Source organism: Nematolebias whitei, chromosome 14, assembly GCF_014905685.2.
Source record: "Nematolebias whitei isolate Nwh7 chromosome 14, NemWhi1, whole genome shotgun sequence".
NCBI classification, from domain to species: Eukaryota; Metazoa; Chordata; class Actinopteri; order Cyprinodontiformes; family Rivulidae; genus Nematolebias; species Nematolebias whitei.
Genome location: NC_056511.1, coordinates 12,555,592 through 12,581,569, shown reverse-complemented (window position 1 = coordinate 12,581,569; position 25,978 = coordinate 12,555,592). Strand labels below are relative to the sequence as shown.

Below are 25,978 nucleotides of genomic sequence, written 5' to 3'. Positions count from 1 at the left end.
TGAATGACAGGAGAAGAGCTGGTAGACCCTCCCCCTCAGAAGAGCTCAACCAACGATGGTTTAGCACGCCTGAAGTTGGGCGGAGCTCTGAGGATAAAGAGGAACAGTCAGACTCTGAGGCCCCATTCAGGGTAGGACAGAAGGTGTGGGTCAGAGCACAGGATCACCCATCAGCAGTTGCAGTGAAGCCTAAATATAACACCACAGACAGAGTGAGAAAAGTGTTAGACAAAAACACAGTTGAGCTAGAGAAGAAAGGGATCCAAGGAATAGAGCAACTGAAGCCAGTTCCTAGCTAGTAGAAACCAGAAACCAGAGTATGGCCACAGAACCAAGCACCATGCTCCCCTATATTAGACTGGCCACTATATGCGGGGGAGTGATACTAAGAAGAACAGTCTCAGGGCTTTGGACGGGTAGGGCCTTGAGCACACTGGAATATGCAAAGAAAGGATACCTGTCAAAAGAAGGAGAAACCTTCAGGTGGAGCCTGCAGGAGAACAATTGTACGCTCTGCCTGAAACCAAGTGGATTACCCCTTCTCTGGGAAGGACCAGGGATGGAGAAGCCCATCAAGCCTAAAACAAACAAGATGGACGCACGTCAGCTGCAGATAAAACCTGTAAAGGTAATGGACGCATTCATTTGTGGAGAATGCAGGATTACCACATTACCTCGAGCAACTATCATCACACAATGGGATATAAGTGGCAAAGGCCCACAGGACTGTGCATGCGAGTGGGATGGCACCGAAGTAAAATACTGTTCAGCCTGTGATACACAGATGGAGGAAGGCCAACTGCTACACTCTGAGAGGGCAATGGGCTGGCAAGTAAGGAGGTATCACAGTCCCCTCAAATCTTTCAGAGCTCAACTTGATGAAGATGAAACCGGGGCCTCGGAAGGATCCCTGACCGAACAGCAGTATGACCAAGAACTCGTCTACAGTTCTCTAAAAGTAACACCTTCAGCCCCACTACTATATCCAGAACTAGGAGAACTGGATGAAAGAAGAAGAAAGCGGCAGCACAGGAAGAAGATAAATCCCGGAGAATTGCTCGAGCAGGCTGTACATCAAGCCTGGCCTTATGATTCTTCGAGGGGTAAGAAAAGGAATGCCCCCCTCGGTACTCAGCAATTTCCCTTAGTTTTTAGAGTACTTCGAAACCAAACAAGCGCAGGGAGCAAAAAAGAAGAGGCGGGTATGTTACCTGACGAAGAAACCGGCGAGGCTGGACGGAAAGGCTGGACAGGGCCCTGGGAATTAACAACATGGGCTCAGCTGATTATGGAAGTAATTATGAACCAGGAAGTCCCCCTAGTGCCCCTGCCAGACGTCCCCCGAGAGACCGGAACCAGATATAATAACTTGTACTATTGTACTACTAGTCTGGATGGATGGGCCAGGCATGAAGCTAAACCCATGCAGAAAACAGTTGAATTCTTGGTAACCCCTGAAGCTTGGGAGAGGAACGGAGTGCTTCAGATCCCCGGAACTGCTGCACAGAGGGCAGGAACGCCCACAAAGCCCGACTCCACCCAGAGGGTTAAAGTTTCCGTGCAGATGGTCATTGCACCATACCAGGGAGTGTACTCGGTCGGGGCTGAAGTACACCCGATCCAGGAAGAAGGAACGTGCCTGGTGGGAGCCACAGCCCACCCAATTAAGGAATACAAAAACTGCTCGGAGGAGTCAGTAGCGAACAAAACTGAGAAGAAAGGACTGAAGAGTTGGGCCAAAAAAGCGTTCCAAGGAAAATGGAAGCATGCGGACAAGAAAGCACGCAAGTAGGAAATAAACAAGGGGTCGCTGGACTCATCGCTGGGAGCAAGAAAAGAAAAGGTAAAGAACCTCTAAGAAAAACAATAAAAAACACGAGCCACATCTGGAGAAAAATAGGGTGCGTAAAACAAGTCAGGACTATTGAAACATGTCGTGTTAAAACCAGTGCAATAGCAGCCTTACCAACATGGAAATATAAAGTAAATGCTTTTAATACTCAGAGTAGCCATACAACTGAAGAAGAAGTGCAGAATATGTTGTTTCAAGCACCCGGAACTGAGATATATAAACCGGCCCTGCTTGTAAGAGGCCAAGTAGTGGAATTAGACAGACCAAAGAAGGACTTTTCAAACTTCCTGGCAAAAACAAAAAATTATTATAATTCACATCTGCAAACCTTTAGAGAAGCAGATCTCACTAGAGCTAGCCCCAGAGTCCCTGGCCTAACCCTGTTAAGTGATAACTTAAAATTCCCATATAACCCTAGTCCGATGGGAACACCATGGATCTTTAATATGGTCCAAATGGAAATTGAAAATAAATCAGTTACACTCAAGTGGGGACCAAACTATGAAGAACCTCACCAAACAGAATACTGCGAGATCTCTCTGGGAGGACTGATAATCTGGGCCACAAGCCCAACGCTGAGGACAAAAATCAACCAGAGAATAGCGGAACCAGAACGAGTGGTGATTGAAAACACCCAGTTACCCCTGAAAATGTTGTATGATCGAGTCCAAACTCCACTTGACAGGTGGGGTTCACACCCCACACGAGCGGCTAACAGAATAAAAGTATCTTACAGAGGACACCCGCTGATCAGCCTGACAACAGCGCTGACAGAGATGGGAGAAGCCTACGACCAGCATAAGGCCACAAGAGAGGAGCTGGTGGAGCGAGTAATGGGAGAAGCAATGGAGAGATATGGTGATTGGGATGAAATGATTAGCTATCTTGGCGATCAGCTTGAGCCAACGGAGGGTCCCCTAGGAGAACCCTCTGAATGGTCAGTCAGACAATGGAAGTGGGTGTGGCGAGGATTAAGACCGGACTTACACCACCCCTCACCGCTCAGTGTAGAACTTTATAAAGGGCGAGTAACAAATAGAGATCCCAGAGGATCTGGATCCGAACAGCCCGCGCATCCAATCTACCAGAAGACAAGATACCCTAAGCGAGCATGTCTGATTGCACCTTCACCAGGGGCCCCGTACGTGAGGAAGATATTATAGACTCAAAACCCCTTAGCGCTGGAGTAACCAACGTACTAATCCAGTGCAGACAAACTGGCTCGACAATACCAGCTTTAAAAACTGCAAAAGACATAATTTGGCTCGATGAACCAGCAATTGACTTCCTGAAATGGGAAGACCCTACGAGAAATTATTTCTACTCCAATCGCCAGTACAAGAGGCAACCTAATCTAGACGATCCCCAAATAGAACAACATTCAAAGCAAGTGTACCTCCCTAGATACGATGCCCAGCTCCAACCTTGCCCACCAACATCCCCATGGATATTTAATGTGGTCTACCTGACCCTATGGGGAAAGGAAATAAAGCTCCGATGGGGACCCAATTACCACGAGCCATACCAGAGCAGATATTTCGAGGTCTCGATAGGGGGAGTGATAATTTGGAGTACAAGCCCAAGAATGGTGAAAGCCATCAGAAGACGAACAGATGACCCAAAACGGTACGTGTTTGAGAATCAAAATTTGCCTATAAGAATTACAAGATATCGGGAATATACACCGGTTCACGAGTACAGTCCTTGGATAAGAAAGGCGTACACAGTACATGTCCTATACCAAGATAATCCCCTGATAACACAAAAAGAGACATTGCAAGAACATGGTCCAACTGTACTTCAATATTTAGAGGCCCTTTGTAAGGCTCAACGGAAAATAACTGCAGGACCTAACTTTCAACAAAGTTGGGACCTCTACGGACCCCAACCTAAACCCGAAAAATGGCTGGTGACTCAATGGAAATATGTGTGGAAAGGACTACAGCCAGAGCTGCCACACCCCTCTCCTATATATCAAGAACTACTTAAGGGACGGGTGTCAACAGCCCGCAGACACTCAGAACCGAGACATCGAGGACGAAGGAGCAAGGGCCCTTCTCGAAATGATTCACATGAGAAACAGAAACTCCAACAGTGATGATCCAAATAGCGATGATGAAGCGACCCCAAACCGACCTATGGACCGTCAAAGGATTACGATTTTGGATAAAGCAACCTGCCTGCGAATCCTCCTGCGGGGACTCGTAGTGTTAATAGGCTTAGCGATGTTGTTGGTTATCTTATACCAAGCCGGAGTCAGACCCTGGAGCCTGACACATGTGGCAGTTGCCCATGGAAAATCAAAATATGCAGACATGAACTGTTGGGACATCGATACACAGAATATTTCCTTGCCATGGAATCCAAAAAAGAACATCCAGAACCAAATAGCAGCTTGGAATAAATTAAAGAAAGAGGGTCATCAGGCCTGGATGAACAGACTGAGAGTCACAGCAGGATGGAGCGCGGCATTAATGGCCGGAAACCTAACAGTGGCAGACCATTCCACCGACCCAGAATCTGACGGACCCAATTGGGTCGTCACAAATCTAATGATACTACCAGAGAAAAGAGTCATCGGAATAGCAATTTTGAAAGAGCAGATCAAACGATCAACAAGATGTAACTGGATACAGCCCCAGGACGGAACCCCTGAGTGGCACTGCGATTGGATATGTCGACCGTTGATTGGATTAAAGCATCAAGGCTACTGGGACCGAGAAGTAATTCTTCCGGCCCCACCTAAAAACGACAGCTGCCAGGCAATTCTCCCTCGTCGAGAGTTCTGGGGCGACATCCACTTAGATTGTGACCGAATCCCCCCTCTTATTCAAAGGAATCGCACAGGTAAATACCTGAATTCGACCACTAATAAGGTAATTCACACAATACGATATGAAAGAACACTCAAGAAAAATGCTACAGACTGGGGATCTAACAGGCGCCCTACACCGCCTCCCCATGCCACAGTTAAGGCCAAACCGAAGCTCCAATTGCATCAGTACCAAATAGTAGAGATAAATGGGAAAACAATGATCGCCAGACCTGACCTGTTAGAGCAATGTATAAAGACCAAAGTGAATAAGTTACCATATTGTTTTTGGAACTTATATTCTGAATGCCAAACTCAAAATTATCTACCCATAACTCCAGTACGGAATCAGCGTTATTATTACTGGAGTTGGGCAGCCATATTTCACCCCCATAATGCCTGGCATGAGAACTGGTTGAATGCGACATTACCCTGGGTCTGGATTGCGATTGGACTGCCTCACTTCGAGGGTGACTTCGTGGAGGGGTATTCCAGGACGTCTGAGGGCCTCATGGGACCGTATTATACAGACATGTATGTACAAAAACTGCCAAAACCAGATGAGCTTCTCAATGCACCTAAAGGCGATTTTGACAAAATAGACAAATGTGTAGCCGAGCGGATTTTTCTTAGTCTTAACAACTCGGTGTGGCAAAGTAGTGGAGCGTCGCCTAGATGTAGATTATGGGAGACAGAGGTCGCCGTCATGTCCACCTGGCGATATGATTGCTCAGAATTACGCAGACAAGAAACGGTTAAAATCTTGCTCCAAGCATGGCATGAATATCATCAACGAGATGACTCTAGAACATGGTGGGGGTTCCAGGAAGAAGAAATTAGAGAATGGGTAGCCCCATGCTTGCAACTTTCAAATAACTACTGGATTAAGTATCAGTATTTGGCCACGGTCTATTCTAAAGAGCAAGACATATGGGCCAGTCCCCTGTATAGACCGGATAGGTATGTTAGTCCCAGACCATGGCACATGACTTGTGATAAGGCAAAAACACAATGTGTCCTTACATTGGCTCGAAGGCCTTGTGGTACGATACCAGGATGGGAAAGCTACTGTAAGAGTTATTATGGATCTGAATACACCTTGCACGCAGCACAGGTAGTGTGGAAAAAACATAGCGGCAAGTGGAGACGATGGGTACCTGAGGGTCACTGCGAAGATAAGATATTAGGATATCAGCTTAACACCAGGAAACAAGTTCAAGGAGTAATAGTCCCCTTTGTCTCAGATTCAATGATAGCTTTAGTAGAAGGCCACGCAGTGAGACGCAGCCTGTGCTTGGGCAATGAGATAGAGGGCTATGAGTGGGTAGGCCCAAATAAAATCTACTCGAATCTCACATGCCAGTATCCAGAGGAAAACTGGAAGAAATGTGGCACACAGGAAGATGAACACACTTGCGCATGGTATGAAACCGTTAGTTACACCGTTGGCCGAAAGGTCACAGAGGTGGTGAAAGGCGTAGGTGAAGTAATCAAAGAGGGTGGAGAAACGGTAGAAGGATGGATAGTTAGTATCTTCCTCAAAGTATGGCCTTATTTGCTAAGTGTAGTCGGGATAGTAGCCGCTGCCTTATTAGGTAAAGTATTCTTACAAGAGTGCCTCAGAGCTGGATGCCGCCCATGGAGGAGGAGCTATAGGCCACCCCCACCAGAGTAGGGTGCGGCTCAGCCTTAAATTAGATGAACAGGGAAGCGGCTTCACTCTCACCCCGGGAGCAGTAAAGAGCAAGGATCAGGACAGAAGCAATTCAAATATCTCTATGGACAATCAAGACGACTGCATGTCTCATACTCCAACCATCGATGTGAGTATTATAGATTGGCAGACAGAGACTACAATGACCCCGAATCTTACCATTTTGTCAGAATGTCCAGCCTATTTTAATGGGAGCAATATAGAATACTTTTTAACAATGGTTGCATGGATGTGCTACTGCCACACCGGAGACTGGAGTAAGGAAAGGTTGATAAGATTTCCTGTAGCAGTTCAGACTTACGCTAGAGTGATAGTTTCCCATGTGATACTCAAACGACCTGAGATATCGCCTCATTTCTTTGTCACTTATCTGTTAGGAAGAATCAAACTCACCTACCTGCAGAAGATTATAATTTCAGCATGGCTAATAGAAGATTCCATAGTGATTAGCCTTGAATGTGCGGCAGCACTTACTCCGGTACCAATACCAGTCACAAGCTGTGGAGGTACCACAGGGAGAATTGTAGCGACCATAGTCGAAGGGACAGTGGCCGTGACGGTGTTGGCAAATATGCTGTATCAGACAGTATCCTTGCAACCACAAAACAGACGAAAATGGACCAAAAAATTGGCCATCTTAATTGGATGGGGTCTAGTCTGGGGAATTTGTGCAATAGCCTATTGGGCCAGCCTCTGCACCACAATGCCTATAGTGGTGTGGATGATGACCTATGCCGCTATCTTTAAGCCAAGACCTGATCCAGCTCCCCCTGCACCGGAGGGGAGCGAAGGCCGCAGATTCTCAGGAGGATAATGAGACAAGCCAATCTAACGAGATAATAACAGAAGTAATCAAATAACCAACAACAGCTTTACCCCTCCCCGCTTTTGCTAACTTTTATTAAAATTTTAAAGATTGATTTACTGTTTAAATGATATTTTTCTCTCTTTTTATGATTGATTTTATTTTTTGAATTATGTAAACTCGAGGTATCATCGGTCTGGTAAATGCTCAATGGATAGCTGACGGCCTGTACAGGCCCAGCAATACGAAGTTGAGTGTTTCAGAGACACGATGAGGACCGAGAGTGGAAGCAGACCTTGATTTTATTGTTATTATTTTGCCATGTTATATTACATGTACTCTCTTTATAGAAGGCATAAGGAGCAGAATGCAGATGCTGTTCTACATCCTGACCACAGCGACAATCTACAGCAACTGGGCGTTCGCTTTAACAACTCCGGACAAACTCGTAGTAACGACAAAAGCCGGAGAAATCATCCTCTGCCACTGTGAAGAGAAAGTGTACGACCACGAGCAGATCCAGAGGATTAGAGTAACCCCTTGTGGTGACGTATGCAAAATCCAAAAAATAGAAACTGTGGGGCAGGATAAATACATTAGCGTTACTTATAGGGAATACGGCATCTCAAACACCTCAGGATTACTGTTACCTGGGTACTGTGATTGGAAAACAGTGATCACAACCCAACAATTGAACCAATTGGAAGAGTGGGAGAAATTCATAACCCGCACCTATTGTGGGATAGCCAGACGACAGGGCAGAACCACCCTTTATCGGTTTAAGAAAACCTCACTCTAAAACAATTAAGGGCAAAGGTTAAACTAAATAAGCCACAAGAGTCAAAATGCAGAATCAACGCCCCAAAAATTCAACAGCAATAGGACCTCAAATGGTCTGCTGCTATTGCCTTTTGGGGTTAGAAGATACCCGATTTCTATGGGCCGTGGGTCCAACTTGGTGGTGCCAGGGCTGCCACTCTAAAGTTATAATTGCGACTGGAGTACATGGTATTTTGGTCTCTGAGGAGCCAGCCAGTCTTCCTCAGGTATCTGCAGAAGAGTGCTGGGAGGTAGAGAGCACCTGCAAGGTCATCTGGACCTCGGCCGAGGGCTCTGAACCCTATATACCTAGAATAGCCATCCCTAGGAGAGCCACGTATTACCCAGTAATAGTAAAACTCTGGGAAAACACAAATAAAACTATCAGGCATATAGCCTACCATCTGGCCACAGGGTTGCCGTTGGTTCACGGCCCCTCCTTTAGGGTCACACAGGAGCCCCGAGAGCTCACGTCCTCATCTACCACGGTCATTCTAACGGCAGGGTTAACAACTAGCCCCCCGGTAGTCTCCGTGCCTATGGTAGTTAGAGAAGACGATAGACGAGCCAGTGTCAGTGTCCCTACAACCCCACCTGAGGTAGCCAGCCAGTCCCAAGACCCAACTAATGGCCCACCTGACCTTTTGCCAGCTACATCCTATAATGGAACCGAGCCCATGGAGGTAGAGATATCCCCTAGAAGGTTGTCTGAACATCCATTAGATCATAACGATCTAAGTCTCCTGGAAAACTACCTGGATGACTTTGACAGATACTTAAGTAGCGAGGCAAGCCGATCCGGTCCTCTGAGTACCGATGGCACGGCCCTCACTGACCCAACCAGCCCATCTGATTCTGAGCCTCCGATCTTAACACCGGAAGGCTTGACCCATTCAGAAACTACTGAATCTCAAGGGTTACAGGTTGCCCCTATGCGGCTGAAGCCGCTTCGTCAGATGCCCATTTTAGTTGCCACAACCCCACAAGTTAGGAGGCAGGTCATAATAGAAAACATTACTCCTGTAGGTTCACCCCTTGTTGAGATCCCGCCGACCCTCCAGTCTTCCAGATCGGCTGACCTGACGGAGATCAACCCAGCAAGTCAACCCGCTGTCCCGGCACAGGAGGCCAGGATACCCAGAAAGCGAGCGGCGCCAGATGAAGATCAGGCGGAGCAATCCACTTCGAACGCAGACCTGGACAACATGACGGTGGTTGACTCCTGGGAGGGAGAACAGGAAGGCTAGGTTACAGCGAACCTGGTGCAAAAGAGGAGAAAGATCCGACTTCAAGAAGGGGGTGTCAATAAACCAGGTGTCTGTAGTGGTGACACATGGACAGGCCACCAGCTTTAAAGAAAAATGAAGCCTGATCAGAAGTTCTCCTCGGCAACAGCTAAGAATGATGATGTGTAACCAAAGTTTTGCTGTCTTAATAATGTGTAACCAAAGTTTTACTGTTTTAATAATGTGTAACCAAACTGTTTTACTAAATAATCAACACATAATCAACTGATATATATTAATCTTTAAGACATTGTATAATCCTTTGTATGATTGTGTAAGATGGTAAAAAAAAGGCCTCATGTAACAGAACAACAAGTTCTGGAAAGTACCAGAAAGCCACAAGGTTTAAAAACAACTCCTCTCATGATGACTCATCTTGGAGCAAAACAAGTTCTGGAAAGTACCAGAAGTCACAAGGATGACTCATCTTTGAGCAAAACAAGTTCTGGAAAGTCCCAGAAATCTGGTCTAAACCGGTTGAGGTGCAAAACAGCACAGAAGTTACTGGAAAAGAGATGATGTAATTTTCCATAACCCCTCCTTAAGAGGAGGGGGGATGAATAAGTCTTTAAATACAGACTGACCAGAACAAAGGTTGGTCAATGCAGTTGGAGACGAACTGGAGGAGCTGAGCAGAGAGGACTACAGGCGATGGACAAACTCTTCGAATCAGAGGGACCCTAAAAAGGAGTCGGATTATACCAGTTTTTGGACGATGATGGGAGTTAATTCTTTTCTTCACTAAACATGAGATTGGATTTTGGCTTTACTTCATCAACCCAGAAACTGGGGGAGTTTCCTGCTCTGTGCTTGACCTAGGGCCCGTCCAAAGCCTCTGATTCTCTAAATTGGATAGTCCTATTCGCCTTTGAGGATTCGGCCAAGTGTCTCTCCCCTAGAGAACTGGAAATCTGCCCTTACCCCAGGGTGACTCACTAAGGGTCACCTCAAAATCATGGTAAGAGGACGACCTCAATCCTACTCTGCTCTAATTAAATTATTTCATCAGATTGGAAGAACAGCATACAGAACAAATTTGGGAGTACTAAATTGGTTACTGGTAAGATTTGCTCGAAGGTGTTTCTGGTTCATGAGAGAGTTGAGAGAAAATATATTTTGGCTTGAGTTGTGAAAGGTCTATGTGAAGGTAGTATCTGTAAAACCCTTCAAGGGCTCTTGAGGTTTAGAGTTTCACAGATAGCAGTCACCACCTTGTTAGGGAAGAAAGTGTATCCTATGTACTCATGAAAATTTAATCATTATAAAATCGTGCCTGTTGCTGTACCCATGCGCTAATTATTGATTAAAAGCAAAGCAAAATGTATAAATTTGGACTCTTATTTCACTCTTATCAATTAAATACATGGTAAAGCTTGGTTCATCTATCAACACCAATAATAGGAGGTTTTTGTAAAGGTTTCCTAGCTGATAAACAACATCCTTGAGCCCGTTGCCAGGGCTCTAAAGATTACCAGAACAGTTAACAATTGCAACGCTAAAGTGAGAGGTGAGCGGCCACAACGCGAGTTTCTCTGGACTGGAAGATCCATCCCGGCTGCTTGAAGGATCGAGGTACAGAGTGAGATTAGGGTGTGACTCACGGATTTAAGGTCGTTAATATTCTGGATGAATCACCTCGCCGCAACCTTAATGAGGTTATTTTAGACAGCTACTGGTAATACCACGGCGCTGAAGTAGACTCGAGGACCCCTTGGTGGAGAGGTTGCGGGCAAGGGTGTTATCACTATCTCCAGTGGTTACCTTGCCCACCGGAAAGCAGACAAAATTTAACAAGATAAGCACCTAAAACAATTATTTGTTTGCTTGGCATTATTGTAAAGGTGTGTCTCATTTGAACTTTTACTTAATAAGTGCACGTCAATGGTCAAATTAGCTGCATTTCACTGGGGCGGTGCAGCGAAATGAAGCTGATTTAACGGTTGCTCCAGGCAGATGACGGCAGACTATGGCAAGCCATTTGTGTCATTAATAGCCACTTTTACCTATTACATAATACAACAGCATGCCATACATTGGAGTGCCATCTAGCGGCTGAAAATGTAGTGTTCAATATCTTCAGTCAGAATGATTGAAAATAGTCATATCTCAGCCAAAAATTGGTATGTGGAAAAATCCATAAATACGTCTTCAGCATATAAGTTGTAGGGCATACAAACTATGCAAAATGCTGCAACTTATAAGGTGAAAAATATGGTAATTGGAAATGCATATGCAAAATATATTTACTGGACAAATTGGAATATAAATGCTTTCATAAGGTCAGTTATAAAAATACATCTGGACTGTTAACATGCAACAAGGATAAATTGTTAAAGGTCAAATGTTCATCTTGCCTTAAGGGTGTGTGTGTGGAGCAGGGAGGGAAGGTGTGTGTATGGGGGGGTATGTTCCATCTCCATGAAGGATCACTTTGTCCAGTCCAAAGACACCCAGATAGCTTTGCGACAAAGAGTTTATTTTAACAAGACTCCCTTATTCCCTGTGTCCTCATTCCTGTCATTTGTCTCCATCAGGGCAGAAAATGGGTCCCAGAAGGTGAAAATAAGGAGAACAGAAAAAAAAATTAGTTGAAAAGACTAATTGTGGCATAAACCTTGAAACATGTTTTATTTTTTTTTTATGAAATAAATACATAAATCTTCCAGCCAGAGCATGATGCAAATAAAAGTTATCTTCTTGTTATTTCAGAGACCATATGTGATGAGATCTAACACGCCCTCTAATGAGATTCTTCAGATGTTCCACAAAGTTCATCCCACTTATCCAGCAGCCTGGTCTTTGGAAATGAAGTCTCTTCTCAGAAAGGTAATAAAAAGTGCATTTAATGAGCAGAATATAAAAGCAACTATTTGAATATTAGTTAGATTTGTAGTCAGAAGATACAAAAGTAGCTCGTGGTTGTACTTCAGATAGGTTTAAGAATCAACAGCATAATGTTTCTTTTTTTATCTATTCTGTATAACAGTAACAGTAAAAATAATTACCGTAAAACATGTAGCAATACAGTGTCACATACAAAGTAAATCAGTCTTAACACAGTACAATTATAATACTGTGCAAGATCATTATCTTGAAAAGTGGTATATGTAAATGACTGAAATGGAAAATGGAAAAAGTAAAGCTGTTGCATCTAATTTTGCACACCTACACATTTATATTTATTTATTTTCCTGGGCACATATTCTTAATGAGAGGTCACTTTGCTGTGTGAAACTGGAGTTCAATTAACCAAACAAACTTATTCATTAATTGGTATTGCTCAAGTTCAAGTCTATTTTATTGTCATTCGCAACACATGTGGTACATGAGGTGGAATGAAACTGTGTACTCAGGGTCCCAGTTACATTCAGCAATAGCAAAAACATAAAGTGTAAAAAGAAACATTAAATAAGGATCTAAGATATATGTTAAGATATACGCTAAACAAACGTCAAACAGTACGCTAAAAACCATCTAAGATATATGCTAAACACTAATAATGTAAAACAACACAGTGTAATAACAGCAGCCTGAACATGAGTGTGTGTGAACAGATAGTATTTTCATTCAACCTTTATTTAGAAAGGTAAATCCCATTGAGCCTCGAGGTGGTATGAATGAATACAGCAGCATGAGATCATCAGCAACACAGATGTCACATATCACCAATTAAAGTGGCAGTAAAGTGATTTTTTTTTTTTTTACAGTGATAATCCTGGTTAGGGATTCATGAGTCTAACTGCTGCAGGGTAGAAGCTGTTCCTCAGTAGGAGCAGGGCAAAAATTGTGTGTGCTGGGTGAGTGGGGTCCTTCGTGATGCAGGTGGCTCTCTTCCTGCATCTGGAGGTGTAGATGGCTGTGATGGTGGGGAGGCTGACTCCAACGGTCATCTGTGCAGCCTTCACCACCATTGATGGTGAATAACAGGAGAGCATGCATGATTTAAAGACTTCAGTTGTGCATGTTACATAAAACAACATAAAACATTTACACATAGTTAAAAGCAATTGTAAAACCATCAGTGCTAAGGATGGAGCCAGAGATTTTTTTTATTTTTATTAACCAACAGGTTAGTAAGTTCATATATACAGTATTATTTGGCCTAATGAACGCATTCGTTTGTCACCCTGATGACTTTTTCTGTTACAAGTGTTGCCAACACAGTTGCACGTCACTGCAACTTTAACTTACAAATCCAACAGAACCATAACTTCTACAAAAGACTGTCCAAACAGAAACGCTCACATCTTGGAATATGGAACAAACATTATCACAATGAACTTGAAAAAAGATAAAGAATTTATAGTGTTTCTCAAACGTCAGCAGTGTGTCTAAACTTACCAGTTCTTATTACCTGAAGCCACTTGCAAAGCTAAAGAGCCCGCTGTTGTTTTCATGTTTTGTTTTTGTGCTAGAAATGCACTGCAGTCAAACTGTTGCATTGCTTCGTGCTCAGACTCCTCTGAGCTCATTGGTATTCCAGCAGCATGTGTAAATGTGTGTGTGTGTGTGGGGTGGGTGGGAATAAAAAGAAAGTGAGAGTTATCGGAGAGGATTCCACGCCCAATATATTCGTCCTTCATGTTTTTCAGGCCTCACAACCCACTGACTTCTCATTGTTTGCCTTCTAAATGCATTATTTTCTTTTCTTCTCTTCATCTTCAAAATACAGGAAGGATCTCAGGCTAAAATAATAAAAGACATGAAGCATTTGGAAAGACTAAAATGAGCTCAGGAGAGGACAGATGATAAATCATTGACATAACTTCACAAACAAGAAATTAACAATATATAAAATGAACAAATACATTAAAACATGGCAACATACGAAGACAGAGTTTAAAATATACAATGTTGAAGTTGTGATTGATACAAATTTTTTCCCTGTAATAAAAGACTGTGAATATTACAATGAAGAACAGTTTAATGACATCAATATAACAAATGGAGGTCTCTCTATTATTCACTTTAATAGTAGAAGTTTAAATGCAAATATATCCAAAATAACAGATTATTTAAAACACCTAAACAGAACTTTTACAATAATAGCACTGTCAGAGACATGGCTCAACGATGAAAACACAAATAATGTTCACATGGAAGGGTATGAATTATATCATGTGAACAGAAGCAACAAAAGAGGTGGTGGAGTAGATCTATTTGTTAAAAATGAAATAAAATGTAAATTATGTAATGAAATGTCAATAATTGTTGATAATATCATGGAAATAATAACAATAGAAATAATAAACAAGAATGATAAAAACATATTAATAAGTTGTGTATATCGATCTCCAGGATCAAATATAGAAATATTCACTGATAAAATGGTACAACTATTGGACAAGAGTTTTAATTAAAACATTTTTTTTGTGTGGAGATTTTAATATTGACCTGGGAAATAAAACAGATTCAAATAACATCAGTACATTTACAAATTCATTGTATAGTTTAAATCTTTATCCGTTAATATCAAAACCAACAAGAATTACAACTCATAGTGCCACAATAATCGATAATATTTTCACATATGTAACAAATGGGGATGTGATAGGAGCTATTTTAACGACTGATTTAAGTGATCATTTACCAGTTTTCACAATTTATAAAAATGATCAAAGCATTACAAAAGAAATTACAATTAAGAAAAAAACAATAAACACATCAAAAAAAGCAATGGACAAATTAAAAGATGATTTACATAAACAAAGCTGGAAAGACGTGTATGTTGATGATGTGAACAGATCATATGATGAGTTTATGAATATTTTGGGAGCTCTGTATGAAAAGAATTGTGTGCAAAATAATTATACAAAGAGAAATGTTGTTGACCAACCATGGATGACGAAAGGGTTGAGAAATGCATGTAAAAAAAAGAATTATTTGTATACATGTTTCTTGAAATTGAGAACACAAGAGGCCGAAGAGAAATATAAGAAGTATAAAAATAAATTAGTAGCGATTATAAGGAAACACAAGAAGGAATATTATAGTGATTTATTAAATAAAAGTAATGGTGATTTGAAAGCTACATGGCGGGTAATAAATGGTGTTCTGAAAAGTCATAAAGCAAAAACAGGTATTTCACAATTTTTTTTTGAAGGATGATGATGAAATCCATGATGAAAATGAAATTGTAAATGGATTTAATCATCATTTTGTGAACGTTGGATCAAGTCTTGCAGCTAAAATACCAAAAGTAGACAATAATGTGAACCATTCAGTTATAGGTTGTGACAACAGTATTTTTCTTAATCGAACTGACAAAGAAGAAATAATGAATGTAATAAAAAATCTTACAGATAAGAGATCAAAAGACTGGGTGGACATGGATATGATGTTTGTAAAGGACATAATGAGTTATGTTATCGAGCCGTTTACATATATTTGTAATTTATCATTTTCAAAAGGAATATTTCCAGACAATATGAAAGTAGCTAAGGTAGTTCCTCTCTTTAAAAATGGTGATAAATGTGTGTTCAATAATTATAGACCTATATCCTTATTACCACAATTCTCAAAAATTCTAGAAAAACTATTTGTGACCAGATTAGATAAATTTATTACTAAACAAAACATTCTAAGTAGCAGTCAGTATGGGTTTAGAGCAAAAAACTCTACATCAATGGCTCTCATGGAAATAATGGAACAAATAACTACTGCTGTCGATCAAAAACAATATTGTGTTAGTATTTTTGTTGATTTAAAAAAAGCATTCGATACTATTGACCACACTATTCTCCTTGAAAAATTAAATAAATATGGTATAAGAGGACCAGCATTACACTGGGTATCTAGCTATTTGAAAGATAGGAAACAGTTTGTACAAATAAATGGTGTAAGATCTGACCTCTGCAACATCACGTGTGGAGTTCCTCAAGGCTCTGTACTTGGACCAAAGTTATTTATTTTGTATGTGAATGACTTAGTGAATGTATCAGGACTCCTCAAATGTGTCCTTTTTGCAGATGACACCACATTTTTTTGTTTGGGTGAAGATGTAAAACGGATGTTTGAATTGATGAAGACAGAATTTGATAAAATACAAACTTGGTTTAAACTTAATAAATTATCATTAAATTTAGATAAAACTAATTACAAGATATTTAGTAACAAAAAAAGAACTGTTGATGATCCATTTAAAATTGAGGGTGTTGAGATTTGTAGAGTTAATGAGATGAAAATTTTGGGTGTAATCATTGAAGAACAGCTAACATGGAAAAACCACATAAATTATGTAAGAATAAAAATAGCTAAATCTATTGCAGTACTATACAAAGTCAGGGAATTATTAAATGATAAAGCTCTGTATATGTTGTATAACACAATCATTGTTCCACATTTAATCTATTGCATTGATGTTTGGGGGAAAGCGTGTAAAATATTCACAAAACCTATTTTTATTTTACAGAAAAGAGCTGTAAGAATCATCACCAGAAAGCATTACAGTCACCCATCAAGCACATTATTTTATCAACTTAAGTTATTGAAGTTCCATGATTTGGTAGATTATAGTATTTTATCAGTTATGTATAGGGCTCAAAATAGCACATTACCATTAAATATTCAAAGAAATTTTGTTAAAAGGCAAAGTTGTTATAATCTTAAGGGGATAGAGATATTTGTCAAACCAAAATTCAGAACTAGTCTGAAGGGAAGGTCTACCTCAATCCAAGGAGTTGGATTGTGGAATCGTCTAGAGAGTGATGTAAAAAATGTCAAGTCAATGTGTACATTTAAGAAAAAGATCAAAGCTGAATTGTTAAAAAAGTATATATGAAGTAGCTTAGTGTGTGTTTTTTATTAGAATTAGAAAAATTAGAAAGAGTTATTCATTTTGTTCTGTTACTTGAAGATTATTATGTCTGAAATAATTGTTTGAAAAAAAGGGGCAGTTATAATACGATTTTTCTTCTTTCTGCTGCCTTTCCTTTTAAATCTCTTGTATCTTTTTATATTGTTATGGAATTCAAAAAGCGTTCAATACAATGAACAGTCAGTCAGTTATGGAATTGTTTTGTACTTTTTTAAAATGAATAAACTTTATACCATACCATATCTTCATCTTCTTCCTCCATCACTCCTTATCTCGTACCCCTTCCTCTGTATCTTCATAATGTCCCTACATCCTCCTCCTCAGACTCGTGCTTAAGTGCAAACACATACTTTGGTCTCAGAGGGACTCAGCTTCCACCTTCTCATCTGTGCCACTATTAAAACACTCATTTTGTACTTTAATCTTTTTTTTTCTCTCTCTCTTTTTCAGCTGCTGTGCATAGATGTCCAGAAGCGCATCTCTTGTCTTGCAGAGCTCCAGGATCTGGACTACATGTCAGACGTAAACTGGGACGCGGTTCTTAGCAAACAGCTTTCTCCAGGCTTTATTCCAAATGTGAGTGTCAAAAATAAAGAAAACAGTTTCAAATTACGACACAACCTAGCATTTCTTGAAGGAATGCATGTGGCCCACTGCCTCTCAAGTTAGAGCTGTTTATGTCCTGTAAATGTTCAATCTCATGTAATGCTATGAGAGCTCACAAGATTGTGTCAGCATTCAGAATATGTGTTAAGGACGAGTCTCAGCAACTACCACATAAACTTCAGCTTATACTCATTTCTGTGTTGGCAAAGATCAGTTAGTTATGGTTGGGTATCTTGAATTGGATTGACTCCAATAGTCAATTTTTTGTACATGTATGATGATTTATTTCCAGAAGTTCATGAGATAAGCACACTTGTTGTACTTATTAATGTTACTTAGCTTTGGCAGTTATCTCTGGAATTCTAAAAGTGACTTTAAAAAGTAATTAGTTAATAAGTAAGTAAGAAGTAGTACCGGTAATTACTTCTGAAGGCGATGGACTAGAGACCTGCCCAGGGTGTCCCCTGCCTCTTGTACAGTGACTGCTGGATACGGGCACCAGTGGCCCCCGTGACTCAAAAAGGAAGAAGTGGATAAAGATAATGGATGGGTAGCTGGATGTCACATACATAGAGCAACAGTGCATAGGTCTAATTTTTGTACATTAATAACATTTGCAACACAGAAACATCTCTCAATTTACTTTTTTGTTTATGTGTTTTCGTTTAAGAGACGGAGACTAAACTGTGACCCCACGTTTGAACTGGAGGAAATGATCCTGGAGTCCAAACCTCTACACAAGAAGAAAAAAAGACTTGCTAGGAAGACCAGAGAACAAGGATCTGATGGATCTCCACAGGTATTTATTTTTTTTTATTTGTTTCTGCATTTTGTAAAACACTGAAATTTCAATTGATCAATCAAGTAAACTTTGACATGACACACTGATTAAAAACTGAGAGAAAACTGTTGATTTTTGTGCTTATGGACTGTTTTTACAGCTGGACGATCATCGTACTACTATTTTAGAAGCACATTTTGTTGACTTGTTTCCCAAGACTGAAAAGCTTGTATGGAGCTGAAAAGAATGAATAGCAATTCTCTGTTATGATCCTTCAGGGATCATTGAAAAAAAAATCTAAGCAATTTATTCTGTTGGGAAAAGCATGAATACAGAAAAAAAATATGAAAGTGTTACAGAAAAAGCTACATTCCATTCTGGTTCTGTCTAACACTTAATGTTCTAACCATCCTGCATATTTTAGATGTTTCTCTGCTCCAACACATCTGATTTAAACCACTGGGTGATTAACAGCCGCTGCAGAACATGACGAGGTATCTCAACCACTGAATCAGGTGTGTTGGAGCAGGGATGCAAATAAAACATTCAGTATAGTGTAGTCCTGTCATGATCAACAATAAATCAATTAATCGCATAATAAATGAAAATGATCAACCTCATTTTCATTTATTATTATTAGTTTTCAGGATAAATGTTATTTTTAATGATCATGAAATCAGATGAAATAATGGGAAATAGTCAGCCAAATGGGAACAAAGACTCAGATTTTCTAAATAATTAGAGTCGTATGGGCTCATTGAAGCATATTAAATATGGCTAAAAATAACAGATGACTAAAAGTTTCATATGTTGACTAACATTACCCCCAAAGTTTAAGTTCTTCTCATTTGAATCTAAAATACTGAGCATAAAATGGAGCTTCTCCATGCTGATGTGGTCAAACATCCTTTTCTTTCATCATATTTTGCAGCGTTTGCTGATGTTTGTTTCTGTCAGTCAAGGAGAGCACTTGCTTTGCTGTCTATAAATATCTGTTTGTGTTTGTGGACAGGTTTAACATATCCATTTACCAAGGGCCTGAGGGGCCACTTGTGATAGATGGATTCAAGAGAGAGGCCAAAAATAAAGAGTTTTGTGTATGTGTATGTGTGTGAGTGAAGAGAGGGAGAGTATGACACTACTGAAGCATATCAGATCAATATTGAATGAAGAATGTTGGCCTTATGGCTGTCCCAGTGTGCTTTTGCCCATTACCTTGCAGCTGTTCGGTATTCCTTTAGCACATTTCTTCTTTCTTTCTGTTTCTTTTTTTTTCATTTTCACTTTAACATTTTTCTCCTTTATCCAGAACATCCCTCAGTAATGTTTTCTTGATGTCATCCCGACTTACTCCCATTAAAATAAATGTTCCCTTCCTCATCTGTTCTTCTTTGTTTAGTGGGTTTTATCTCTGTGTCTCCTCCCTCTCTTATGCTGCTTCGGTCATATTGTACCATGAAATCAGCTCTGTTAAATTACTGCTAATACACTGCAGAAAATTGAACGTGCGCTTTGAGAACAAAATAAATCTGCACTCTAGCTTTTCACAACGACAACAACCACAAACACCTCTCTAAATCACAAGAAGGTGTTCAAGTTTATTGCCTAGTGTTTATTAAAGGAATATCACCATCACCTTGCATGCCAGTTTTAGAATATCATCTGATGATGGTAAATGACAAAATTGGTGGTTAGGGTTAGGGTTAGGGTTAGGTGGCTGTTTGGAAATAAGGTCATGTGCAATCTCATGCAATATTGCATGCAATATTGCAAGATGTCACACTCAGGTGTTGTTAATGAATGAACTACTATGACATCAAATCTCAATTCAATGTGTGTACAATTGACTTGGAGTCCTTTATGTGTTGACTCATGCTGATTAGCTGTGACAGCTATCTTGAATTGGATTTGCTCCAAAAGCGAATTAGTTGTAGATGCATACAACAATCACTTTATGACAGTTTCAATAAAATCTCTTCCGTGGTTCATGAGATATTTTACAAATACACACAGTTGACACAAAATAGTTATTGACTTAGCTGTAAACAGAAGTTTAACATCAGCTGAAGATGACTGAGTCAAAAATCAGCATGTTAGATAACCTTATATATCTGATGATGCTACAAATATACTTCATCCATACATTCATAATATTTTACCCACTTCTTCCTTTTTGGGTAAAGGGTGTCACTGGTGCCCATGTCCAGCAGTCACTGTGAGAGAGGCAGGGGGCACTAACAGGTCACAAGTCACAAGGACATATAGAGACAAATTAGACAAACAACCATTCACTCTCTCACTCACACCTAGGGACAATTTAGAGTTACCAGTCAGCCTAATGTGCATGAATTTGGTCTGTGGGAGGAAACTGAATGTGAGTCTTCTGGCTGTAAATAAATAGACGTAATTGAAAAGTTGCTAAATTTTAGATTCAGGTAAATTAATGGGCTATTGGAAAAGAAGCAGAGGGCTAAGTGTGTGTGTGTATATGTGTGTGTGTGTGTGGTCGGGGGGGGGGGGGGGGGACTGAGGGTAGACACAGTTTTGTGTGAGTCACTGTTTAAAAATACAAAGTCAGAGATTGCTGTGAATGAGCTAAGGGGTAAAATATATATATTTTTTAATCAGAGCTTAATTTGAGTTATTAGTTTGCTTTGTTTGTATTTTAGGTCAAACTCACTTCACTGGTTCAATGATTCATGCTGTGCACATTACAAGTAACAAAAGTCAGCCTCAGGCAGAAACACTGCTGGCTCGTACATGGACCTTCAAAAAAAAAAAGTCCCTTTTGGGCTCCCATCCAGCAGAACACTCCTCCTTGGTTTGTCTCATTAAATGGAAAATTTTAATTTAGCATGTAGACCAATTAGCTTCTAAACAGTTAAAAAGCATTAAGTAAAGGAAGAAGGGGTAGAAAGAGAAAAACGAGAACTGCCAGCACCTATAGCTCTCTGTATGGACAGAAGCATTTTTTCTTTTTACTTTTTTTTTGTCCAATCCATCCATCTGTCAATATTTAGTTACAATTCTAACAAACGAGTAATGCAATAAGAGTCAGTGCAATAAAAGCATGGTGCATTCAATGACTATACATTACCTATGTCATTGCATTAATTAAACTTAGGTTTAGGAGTTTCTTTTGGTTTGTATACTGATTTTACATCTGAGACCTGATGTCTCATTATAGCTAATAATACTATTTATATTACTATTCATATTTCTAGTCTAATATTTCATGTTTTTATATACATTACTTAATCTTTAACTCATACTTACCAGTCTGCAGTTCTCTTTTTGTCAACTGCATCAGGCATATCTGTTACAGGTTTAACCATCATCTCTCCTTTCAGTTGTCTTGCCTAAATTTAATTAACAGTTTTCAGATGCAGTTGGCATTTTATTTGCTTCAAACCCCCCTGTTAAGAATATTGCCACCGACCATCAGCTCTGGCCTGGAAATGAATGCGGTTTTCCTCACTTGCTCTCGAGCATGACAAATGCTTTTCTTCCCTCTCCTGCCTTCCTCCTACCTTTTTGCTCTCTGTTCTGTGTATTGGAGCTTTTATTTACACATCTTCCGAATCGTAAATTACTGTCATGGATTTTGTCATTTGGACTTTCAACGCAAATTTTTTTTTTTTTTTCAACCGAGCGACAATGTCCTGGAGAACCCTCATGCCCCGGTGAGACCCATGCGACAGAGTACATCATGGATATGTTGTGCCTTTCTGTGTAGTCTCAGGAGGATGCTGAAGATCATTGGATTTATGACAGCGGGGTTTCTGCTTTTTGTCACTGTTGGATACATGTGTTATCGGCCATTAAGGAAGACGTGGCAACAGCTTCAGTCATAGCAAAGCTGCCTACCTTATGTGAAGGATCAGTTTGTGCTTTGAGCTCTCAGACTCAGCTGATTTACAAGCTCAACTGTAAGATGAAAGTGATTTATGAGAATTGTAGGCCACTTGTGGCTTCTGGAACTCACCAGCATGTTGGGATCGACCTTGGAGGAAGCTATAAGCACAGACCAGCGGAAAGCCCACAAATCTGGCCATTTTGGATATCGAAAGTACCAGCAGAACTCAAGGCTGATGAGAAATAACAGTCTGCCTGCACAAAAAAAAACAACAGTGGCTTATCTGAATCGGACTTCCCCGTTCGGACTTTAAGTAGGCCAACTTGTCAAATTTCATCAGCGATGTGTGTAAACTAAGGAGGTTCTACTCTATCCATCCCCCCGAGAACTTCAGTGCACGCACTTATCAGAGCTGTACCGGCTGACACCAACATCTTATCAGGACTATGGTGCTATCTGGAAGTGCTTCATGGACAAATCTCACCGTCTTGTCCTCAAATGCATATGTAATGTGTTATAAATGTGCTTGCTAGTAGAGTTTTTTGATGTCTTAAATCATGTCCTGACAAAGACAAGGTGTGAATTGATCTTTTTTGCAATACCACTATCCTTTCCTCATGGTCTTTCCACTTTTCTATCTAAAGAATAAAGGGCTGTGCTCTCAGAAGCAGCAGTCACGTGCACTCCGCCCATCTTTCGGAGAACTGTACGGAATACAATCTCAATGTACTTTGGTGCAATGATAATAAAGCTTATTCTGAATCTGATTCAGAACCATTTCTTAGATTTTAGAGCCAATATGTCCGAGCTTTGAGAGGACTTTGCCTGCATGGGGATACATGTTTGATCATTTTATTAAGGATTGGGCTGCGTGTCCTTGAATGCTCCAGTAATCAAAAGGTTTGGTAAATACTATAAAATTAGAACCTTTTAGATATCCCTAAAGAGTCCATTTGGCATTTGTTAAAGATAAAAATATTCCTCTTTCATGTTTTTTTTTTTTTTTGGTGAACACACTACACAGAGTAAAGCCCGATTTTAATGATGTACCTGAACACTTTCTCACCACGCTGCCTTCACAGGGAACTGATAAAGCACCTGTCTAATTGTCTTGGCACAACAGTAGAGTGAGAACAACCTGGCATCAAAGAGCTTGTGCTGAAACACACGTTGAACTGGGCCAAACATAGAAAGCAGGTGGAAACATAAGAAAAGTGTTGTTTAAAATTTGGTTATTTCCTCAACTTGTATCATTTTAAAGGAAGAAAAACTGAAAAAGTGATAAATGCAGTAGGTACATTAAACAATGTGAACAGCAGGGACATACAGAGCATACAATGTAATCCATTCTGAAACAGAAAACGTGAATATGTTGTAACTGGTCTGGATTTTGTGTTTGCTTTGACACAACTGTCAGACGCTTAGTTACCAATCTGCTTTTGTCTTTTCCTCAGAATGGACAGTTGCAGCAGCGTTTGGACAGTGTCCAGAGGGACTTCATTGTCTTCAACAGAGAAAAGTAATGGAGTATCAAAACATGCAACTTATACAACCTATACTGCTTTGTTGCAAAATAAATGGCAGGAGAGCATTATCCCAATGCAATATACTGCATATGAAATATACAAAATTTAAAAGTTTTATTTATTTATGTATTTTAACAAACATGAACATTTTACTAGTAAAATGTACTTTTACTATCAATGTGCTATTTTAAAAGTTGCAATTTGTAAAATTTTCTGTTTTCTTTTTTGCATTTTTCCCCCACTAATAGAATAGTATTTTTATGAGAACTGTTGTACTTTCTGTTCTGGCATTATTTAAATAATGTTTTTCTTTCATCAGGTCAAATAAAACTGTAATGGATTCTTGTGAGCTATCCACAAGCAAGACGAACAAGGCGATAGAAGATGGACAGAACAACAATGTCGAGCCAGTCGCTTATTTATCAGGATAGGCCTCATTCCCGCCTCATTACCCGCACCTGCCTACAGCTTACAGAGTGGCAAATTAACACGGAGAAACTAAATGTTCAATAACACATCCGCCATGACTGGTTTTCTACGTTCTTGCACTCCTAAAGTCGTCTGCACATACACAGAAACAGCACTGTATGCACCTGTTTATCAGCACTCGCTCAAAAACTAAGAAAAGAATAAAGAAAAGAAAAGCTGCAAGATGTTCAGAGTGCTGGAGTGAAATGGACTCCCGGTGCAGCAGCCATGTCAGAAGCTGACTCTTTACTTTCCTATCACCAAAAGGATTGACTCTAAGCAGACTGTCACATATTGTGCTCCCTTACGTCCCTCTGGTGCTCTTATGTCTACTCTGGTCTGAAGCAAGAAGAAAGACAGATTCTTGCTAAAAGATGACAAGAACACCTACTTCTAAAATTTGAATGTAATAAGACAGATTTTAAAATAAGGACTTTTCTGGTTAAATGTGGTCATTTATATGAGTCTTGCTATCCATGAAAACTAGATAGACTGGTAATGCACAGACAAGTAGTTGATTAGATCAGTGGTTCTCAAACTAGGGTCACCGGACCACCGGAAGCCGGTGCTTGGGAGGTCCAAAAACAAAGCAACCCCCCCCCCTTTTTTTTTAAACAACAGTTAAAATACACCAAAGTGCAGGAAATCACATCTACATTATTCAAAATTTTCTGGGGAAGGAACACCCCCTACCCCCATTATTTGCGTTCTGGCATTGATCGGTTTACATATTAAACCTGGTTACTTGGTATGACTACCGCATAATTTTGTTCAGTTTTATGTAAAGACTTTTCTGTAATACTTTGAATGTCACAATTGGCTAGTTCTGGTGCACCCAATGGTGCAGGCAGACAGGCAAGGACTCAAGATAATATAAAACAGGGAATTTATTTTGCAAAACAAAAGAGCTGATGGGGCAGCAAACTTACATAAACCAGGAGATGAACATGACAAGCAGACTAGGCATCACAAGGAACAGGACAGGACATAAACAGTGAACAGATAGCAATGCCAGGACAAGGACTAACACAGAGACACAGACTTATATACAGGAAACACCAATTAGACCAAGTGATGGCACCTGTGAGTAATCACAGATGCCAGAGAAAGAGACAGAGAATGCAAGACATGAACACAACACAAGATGGGGCTAGATACTAAAGAAACACAAACCCTATAAAGTGAAGAAGTGGCAATAGAAGAAGAGTGGCAATGTTCATTAAATTAATAGGTAAAGTTTTAAAGTGGTTTTTGATAGGGATGCACGGTATTATCGGCATGGTATCGGTATCAGCCAATATTAGCAATAAGTTCAATATCGGACATCGACCATTCCATCAAAATAACTCACCGATATAAAAGGCGCTGTTATTTTTAATATATTATACTTTGTATATTAATATAGTGTTGCATCATTTTCAGCCCCCTTTTTGGTATCTGCATTTGGTAACAGGCCAAACTGACAAAGACCATGCAGAATAATATAGTATTTTAATTCAACAGCAGAGAAGTAGTCTCTGTAAGTAGGTCTAGGGAAAAATATTGATATTGGTATTGGTTATCGGCAAAATAAGTTTTTACATACCAGCATATGGGATATCAGCCAAAAATCTTGGTATTGGTTATCGGCAAAATAA

The 25,978-nt window shown here is 40.1% G+C and overlaps 1 protein-coding gene across 1 annotated transcript in view; it reads left to right on the top strand.

Moving 5' to 3' along the window:
• Positions 1 to 24,570, top strand: part of stk32a (serine/threonine kinase 32A) — a 101,727-nt gene extending 77,157 nt beyond the window's left edge. Inside the window, exons 11-16 of the mRNA XM_037688263.1 lie at positions 5,491 to 5,511; positions 11,998 to 12,114; positions 17,555 to 17,680; positions 18,381 to 18,509; positions 23,802 to 23,866; positions 24,193 to 24,570. Coding sequence (XP_037544191.1) covers positions 5,491 to 5,511; positions 11,998 to 12,114; positions 17,555 to 17,680; positions 18,381 to 18,509; positions 23,802 to 23,866; positions 24,193 to 24,304 — 570 coding nt within the window. The 3' untranslated portion in view covers positions 24,305 to 24,570. The remainder of the gene's footprint in view (positions 1 to 5,490; positions 5,512 to 11,997; positions 12,115 to 17,554; positions 17,681 to 18,380; positions 18,510 to 23,801; positions 23,867 to 24,192) is intronic.
• Positions 24,571 to 25,978: the final 1,408 nt, after the last annotated feature.